General features: G+C 39.8%; 1 protein-coding gene across 1 annotated transcript in view; it reads left to right on the top strand.

Annotated features, from left to right (window-relative positions):
* Positions 1-7,992, top strand: part of SUSD1 (sushi domain containing 1) — a 41,908-nt gene that overhangs the window by 18,701 nt on the left and 15,215 nt on the right. Inside the window, exons 10-11 of the mRNA XM_010005470.1 lie at positions 678-772; positions 1,871-2,057. Coding sequence (XP_010003772.1) covers positions 678-772; positions 1,871-2,057 — 282 coding nt within the window. The remainder of the gene's footprint in view (positions 1-677; positions 773-1,870; positions 2,058-7,992) is intronic.

Genomic DNA, 7,992 nt, shown 5'->3' with positions numbered 1-7,992 from the left:
CATACTGGAATTTCAGTTCATATTACTGGTTACTGGTTTCCATTCCTTGCCTTGAAAACATTATCTGCCTGTGGGAGAATTCCCTGTTGATGAGCTGGGTGGTACTAATCTAAGTGATGTGAGCATTACAGATAATGTTCCTATGTTTAGCAGTGATGAGCAGTGTTCTGGCAGTTCTTCAGTAAGAGAAGGCATGTTCCAACAGCAGGTTTCTGTATTATTTTGGTCATGGAAACTTTAAGCCTTCTGACACACTAGTTCTGATGAAACAGATCATGAGAAATCCTTTGGAGTCCACAAAAACGCGTTTTTTTCATGTGCTTTTTGCTAAAGGGCATCAACTGTGAGAAATTGTTCTATTGTAACTTTATTTCCATCAGAAGTTCTGAACCCTTGAATCGTTCTGTTATTATAACCTCCCTAGGCCTGGACAAATAAATCCAATCTTGATTTCCTGAATAATGTGCTTGGGCTTTTCAAAAAACTGTTTTCTCTGGAAAATGTTCATGCTTTATTTCCTGTATTTGTCATTTTAAAAGAAATTAGATTCCATGTCCTTCTCAGAAGATAATTAAAATAAAAATGTTTTTTAAAATTTTCAACTACTTGTATTCAATGAAGTTGAAAAGTGTGAAGATTTTGTAATAAGTTGTTCTATTTTTTTATTGTCTCTACAGTAAAGGAACCTTTCAATAATGTATTAATTTTTAATGATACCTGCTTGAAATGGAGGAGAAATGTCAGGGGAACTGATGTGGAAGACAAATACTTGGTAAGTGACAATCTGTATTTTGAATCTAGAAATCACCTGTGTGAAAAAAAACTGTAATTTTTCAAACACTCTCACTTCTGGCACTGTTCGTCATTTTAATAATGTCTCTCATGAAAACCAGTAATTAAGCTTGCATAGGAACCTTCAAAAAAGGAAGAAACCACCACACTCTTTTGTAATCTCCTGTTTACTGCTTAGTTTTTCCCCTGCTTGACTCTGGTTTGCCTTCACTATCTGAACATTCAGTTTTGTAATGTTCAGATTGGACAACTTTGTTCCAGTTCCTCAGAGTCAGTCCACTCGGCCTCATAATACACCTCCATGCCAACGCTCCCTTGTCCCAGCAGGGCATTTCGACATGAACTGTCTCTGCCAGGACTGTTGACCACCTGCTGCTGTCTCAAATCTCTGTGTGCTGAGAGGTGCTCAGAGATTATAGGCATATGATATATTTAAATGAAAATTAGCACATGATTAAAATACAGCAAGCTTTTTAGTTTTCATTAACAGAGGAATGACCAGGAGAGGCCTTAAGTTAATAACTTCATGATAATTTGGGACATCAGTAACAAAACACACAAAATCCAACTGAAACAAAAAAAACACGGGTCTGTACATTTGCCTGGAATCATAGCTGTCTATAGGCAGATCCTGGGACAGTACTTGGCATTTTGACAGAGATCAAGATGAATTGATCCTTGGAGTTAAACCAGAGAGGTGTTCATGTGAGCTTACTTTTATAACTCATCAGTTTGCACCATGAGATTATGCTGCAATGAATGTGTGCTTTTACTGGAAGCCTGTGTATTAGCAGGTAATCAAGACTTGGGGAAAATAACGGTATTAATAAAAAAGAAGATAGATTAGGAGGAGGCAAGTGAAAGAACCAGGACAGTTCAAGAGCTGATCGAGAGGAACTGCAGTTCTTATCAAATTTTGGAAGCATTTGAATTTGAGTAACTGTCAGTGCCAACATTTTTGGCACTTTGTATGCAATGATATGTTCTTCTGTTTCTTTTATTTTAGAGCATGACATTACTGAATGCAAGAGATATATTAAAACATTGCAATTTGCATGTTGTGATTGTTTGGTTACAGTTTCATGTGCAAGGCCAGCGTTGGTATCAGAAGGAGTTCTTCCACGAAATGACCTTCAACCTTACCACATGCAAGCAGGCTCCAGAAGTTTGTTTTGAATTGCAGCCAGGCACAAATTACTCTATTAATATTTCCATGGCAGCTTTGAATTTTTCGCTACTTGTTTCCATGACAACACAAATCACTGGTAAGTCCTGCCTTTTCTTTTATTTATTTACTAAAGCAACTATTGGGTGCACGAGGCTGAAGTGAAACAGCATTTTTTTATCTTGGTGTTGTATGGTGGGTTGTCAAAGTGCTCTTTCCATGTTCAAAATTGTTCGTTGTCATTTGTTTTCACAGATTTAATAGGGCTGACAGTCCAGCAGCAGAAGGGGGAGAATAATGAGGGTGCAGTATTTTTAAGTGCGATTTTGGCACAGCATGGGAAAGATAATTTGGTGTTCTAGACAAAAGATTGGTATCCAGGGGAGCTGAGTTAAACTTCCTGCCCTATGGGAGGCTAAGTTACTTTCTCAGTAAGAGCTTGTTCCACTATGAAATGGAGATAGTAACACGTCTGCACTTAACCTGAGTTATCACCAAAGTCTGTAAGAATCCAAACTACAGAGGGAGCTGCTAGTGCCTCAGACAAATACCTCATCTCTAATTGGTAGAGTACAAAACATAAAAGACATTTGAGCAAGTAAATTTCTGTAAGGAGAGCCTCAGCTTCGCTGCTTAGCAAGATTTTTGTATGACATTAAAATGCTGTGATAAAAAAACATGACATTTTCTAGCTTATTTTGTGTTTAGAACAGTTTTGCACCATCTCTGTACTGTCAGACTTTCTGTAATGGAGTGACACTGTGAATTGCAGTGTCTGGTGCTGCTATCGTTCTTCTCGTTGGGTATCCAACGTGGAATAGGTAAAGAAATATGAATGTTCTCTTGAGTGTCTGTAGCTCTGTTCAGCCACTAGATGGAACCAATTCTCTTCGACTGCTCATGGAGAACCCGGCATTTGTGCAGGTTTTAAATTGATGGTATTACAGTATTTTTAGTAGTAAGGTTAAGGTTTTAAAGTATCGTGAAAGGCATAAAGGCTCCTCTTTTCTAAATCTACTGTTTAGAACCTGGATTTTTATTTTTTTTTAATTACAGTAATAATTTGGTAATTAATTTCCAGAAGTTTCCTAGCTGTCATTCAGAAGTAACAACCAGGAGTTTATGACTACATGTAGTTTTGTAAAAACTAGTAAGCTGTCTCAGAATTTGTTTGACTCAGGTAATTTTTGAATACTTACTCAGAGTAAAGGCATAGCCCTCTACTACATCATCCTGTGGTATTTCCCAAACTTGGCAGGACTGGATTGGGTGTCTTGCTCAACACAGCTCTAGAGAACAGGTGCTGTGTGAAGTGGTATTTGTGCCTTGGCAGATGACATGTTTTCCTCTCCACTGAGTTAGTGCTTAACAAATGTACGTGCATAACGCCAGAAAAGGTCTTTGCATAAAAGTTACGTCTCTTCCATTTTGGAAGATCTTGCTACATGAGCCATTTTGTATCTGGCAGTTACATTTTTCAATTCCTCTGTTATTAGGAATCTTCATCCAAAACTTGCCACAGAAACACTCCATTTTGTGCTTTTTTTTTTTAATGGAAGCAAAAAAAAATAATTAAAAAATAGGTCTCTTGCAGTTTGAAATTGAGCAAAGAAGCACCAGTCGTGCTGCAAAGCTCAGCCAACAATAATTTATGTAAGATGTTAAATTTGTTGCTATTTCAGCTTGTCTAAGAGGATACAGTTAAAATAATTCTGGCAGTGTCCTTTTCACTTCTGTGCCTTGTGTTTTGGGAATTGCAGTATTTGTATGAGAAACTTAATTTATATAAAAACTATTTGACATTTTAGAGTAGGTCTATAGTTTGCTGCTTCATTTGTCCAGGTATTTTGTAATCATACAGGTTCTTAAATGAGACAGTTGTGTTTCCATGGTGGGTGAATTGATCTCAATTTGTCTGCTAGCTTAAGTTTTTTGGCTCTGGTGGTTCTCTGCCTAAAAATATAAGATAAACCTTGACTATAGAGGCACTAAACAATCTGAGATTTAAAACCGTGTTTTACTGTTAATGTACTTGTTCTGGTTTGGTTTGGTGGGTTTTTTGGTAGTGGGGGAAGGGCCCCAGGAGTGGCTCTGGTAAAAAGCTGAAAAGCTCCCTTTGCTCCAAAATCAGCCAAGGAGCCATTAGAGGGACAATAGATGCGCCTCAGCGATTAACATATGAAAGAACTAAGATAACACCTGAGCAGAGAAGCACTTAGGGGGAGAAGAGCTGTCCTGGAGGAGGAGATCGGTGTTGGTGGTTGGTGAGGAAGAAGGGGAAGAAGGTGCCCAAGCAGAAGTTTCTCTGCAACCCATGGCGAGATAGCAGCTGTGCCCCTGCACTCATGGGGGAATGTGGTGAAACATTCCCTGAAGGCACCAGGAGGGGTGAACTTGGCCAGTGGACTTGGATGTTGTGCCCAGAGGATTTGCTGCCTGTGGACTCTGACTGTGCAGCTTTGGAAGACCCCGGTGCCAGGGGAGTTTGTTTCCGAAGCAGCCCCAGACTCTGTGGGAAGCCCAGGCTGGAGCAGCTCCGGACCTCGTGGGAAGGACTCATGAAGGAGAAGTTCTTGGAGGACTCTCTGCCATGGGAGGGACCTCGTGGGGAAGCAGGAAGGACTGTAAGGAATCCTTCTTCCTGAGGAGGAAGGAGCAGCAGGAACCACCAGCCTGTGAACTGACTCTAAACCCCATCCCCTGTCCCCCTGTGCCGCTGGGGGGAAGGAGGGAGAGAAACTGGGAACAAAGTGATTTGGGTCTAGGGAGAAGGAAGGGGTGGGGGTAACATGTGCAAGCTCTGCTCTTTGTGTTGTCTGTGTTCTCTGTGTGTTTGATTAGCATGAAATGAAATTATTAATTTTTTCCCAAGTTTTGCATGGGACCTTAATCGGTGAAGAACCCTCCTTGTCCTTTGTCTCAACCCATGAGCTTTGTCCTTCTCATCCCAGAGTGTGTGTGTGGGGGGGAGTTGAGTGAGTGGCCACGGGGCTGTTCCTTTGTTGTCATGTTGTCCCAAACCAGGACAGTACTGAAGGTGGCCTCATAGATTGTCGAAGGTTTCATATGGCATCTTTAACAAATGCAGTCAGTTGGTCTATTTTCCCATTTTGGGCCTAATCAGATGTTTTATCTCCTTGACTTCTACTTGCCTTCCTGCATGTTGAGAGTTTGGGAAGTCTCAGCTCTGGAGTTTCAGCTACTGTGAAGAGACATGTCCCAGATTATTGAACAAATGCTGCCTAACAGACTTGATTTCCTGACTAAGATAGTAATCTGTGTAAATTCTTAAAGACTTTCAGGATGCAATAAGCATATAAATGCTAGCAGGAAATTTAGGTCTTTTTTTAAAAAGGAAGATTTGTAAATGTGTGTTAAGAAAGCGCCTTGAAATCTTGAATACCTATATCTATATTTATATCTGTGCGTATCCTGAAAGAGGATATATTATATCCATAGTATTTCTAAAGAAAAAAAAAAAAGCAAGAACTTGGGACTTAAAAGACTGCTCTTCTTCCTGGCAAATAACATCCTTTAAAAATAGTTCTGTGCTGAGCATAAAATTGGTTTTGCCCATCTTCTTGTTGATGGTAAATATAGTCTAGCAAATGCTTCATGGGTCACTGACATTCTCTTCCTTTCATACTTCCAGTAAGAAGCATCTTGCACAATGTTTTATGTCTTCTTAGTTTGTTTTACACAAGCTCTCTGCACCTGTCCACTTGAAATCAGAAATTGAGTCAATTATGAAAAATGATTAGGCAGTGGTTTATTGTAGTTGTAGGGTAGCAAGATCATCTTTTAAGCAAGAAAGGAGTTCATGTTTGTTTCCAAGGAAGGAGAGGAGTGTCTTGTGGGTGCATTTTCTCATTCATTATTTCTGTTGGGTTAATTCTACTTATTTTCCTTTTTGAAGGTTGTTTATGAAGGCATGCTCAGACAAGGCATTGTTCTTAATTTCATTCTCTGTTTTCACATGTGATTTTAAGCTGACTTAGTTTCATAACCACTTTCAAGTGACAAACAGAATCATATATGAAGAGCTAATGCTTTTGCTTTAAGTTCTAATATCCTAAGTAAGAGAAACTTCTTCAGCTGAGCTCCATTAGATATTGTTGATACTTGAATATGTTTGCAAGCTTAGCTTTGTAATAGATTATTTATGATGGATGAGACAAAACTGTGGTCTTTGGGAAGTTCATTAGTGCCTACATACTTACAGTGTCTGGATAGTGTTTTTTTAGTTCAGAGTAGTCCACTGTGACTTAAGATATCACACTCAAAAGACAGAAAAATTTCTGAACACTGAGTAACTGGATTACATTTCTTTCTTGTAAAACAATTCATATTATATTCAGTTATGATTTCTCATTACTCTTCCTCCTGTTTTTGTTTGTTGTTTTTTTCTTAAAATTAAGGTGTATTTTGAGTTCTATGTTTACTGTTCACATATGCTGCCATTGCTTACATACTTTCACATGCACTTCCCAGTGGGGTTGGGTAGTTTCGACCTCAAGCCTGTGTACCTCGGACTGTTGTAGTGGTTCCTGTTTCTCAGCTGCTATTTTGGTCTTAGTTCAGGATGTACATGCAGGCCACGTATTCTTGTATGTGTATCTTCTCTCTCTCTTCCTATGAACACTTAAGTCAAAAAGCAGACTCACAAGCAGTGTAATTTGTTCGCCCACCCATGAATGTAATCACACACATAAGATACATTCTAGTTCTGCCCCACTCTATGAGGGAAAAGATTTAACACTCACTTTTTCATACACCAAGTTCTTTGAGGTCTGGAAAAGGAAGGAAAAAACAATTTTACTTTCTAGTGAGGAAGTGAAAGACTGTGATGATCTGACAGCTCTTGCTATGACAGCACATGATGGGACAGTTCATTATAGAGTACAGGTTCAGAGCATGAGTATTACAAAGAAGGGAATTTCTGATTTACGTAATGGGGGAAGAGGAATTATTAAAACCTGAGAAAGATATATATTTATTTCTTTTTAGAGCTGCCAGTCCTGCAAACACTTGCATATGTTTGATGATGCATGCACTTAGTATTCTTATACAGAGACTATTCCAATGCATGATATTTGATACAAACTGCTCCATTATGTTTCTGACCTCCTTATATCAATAAGTTTTTTAGAAATATTTGCGAAGTCGTAATCATTCCGATCACCTCTGTAATCCTATTTACAAAGCACTTGATACGGGTGTCACGGTATATAGCCAGTGCTTTACATGCTGAACAAAATTCTTTGGCTTTCTAGTCTTTTCCTCCTAGGTACCACCAGTGTGAACTGCAGGTTCTTCAGTATTGCTTCACAGAAATTTATAGTTATGTATCTGCCTCAGCCTTTAGGATGTTCTCAACTAGTTAGACTAATTAGCATTAAGTAAAATGACTGAAATGAAAAATAAAAAAAGCCAATACAACAATAGGCTACAGTGGGGAGAAAGATAGATTGTAAACTCTTTTCAGCTATGAATTTGTACATTAAAAGATCACAAATGCACCTGTCGCGGTCTGAACCTGGTTTTGGGTCGAAGCTGCCTTATCTCAGGGCACAATCGCCGTGTTTGTTTATCAGGATTTTCGGACACCAAATTATATATTCAGAAGAGTCTTTTAATTATTTCAGTGGGTCCGTGCCTAGCTTGGGGCACGGACACACACACAGTTTTGAAAGTGTGTGTGGTGCATGTGAGTGAGGGGAGAAGGCGTTAGAGGTGAAAGGTTTGGATGGTGCTGTTGTGCTCACGTCCTCCCGGAGCCGGGGCGTGAGGCGAGTTGTGTTTTTTCCTCACTGGACGCGGGTCTGGTGGCAAAGTCACGGCCTGTGCTGGTCTCAGCCAAGGCTGCTTTCAGCTCAGCTCCTTTTACTTGGTTTTGCTTCTCTCTCTTTTGTTTTCTTTTCCTCTCTCTCCTTTGCACCAGCAGCAGCAGCAGCAACGGGCGCGGTAACGACCCCCACGCCATCCTCGTTACCGTTGCTGTGCAGGCTCAGGCAGCTCCCAGGCCTAGTGCAGCC

This window comes from Chaetura pelagica, unplaced genomic scaffold (genome assembly GCF_000747805.2).
Source record: "Chaetura pelagica isolate M959 unplaced genomic scaffold, ChaPel_1.0 scaffold349, whole genome shotgun sequence".
NCBI lineage: Eukaryota > Metazoa > Chordata > Aves > Apodiformes > Apodidae > Chaetura > Chaetura pelagica.
Note: the sequence above shows the minus strand (reverse complement) of the source record. Positions and strands in the feature narration are given on the sequence as shown.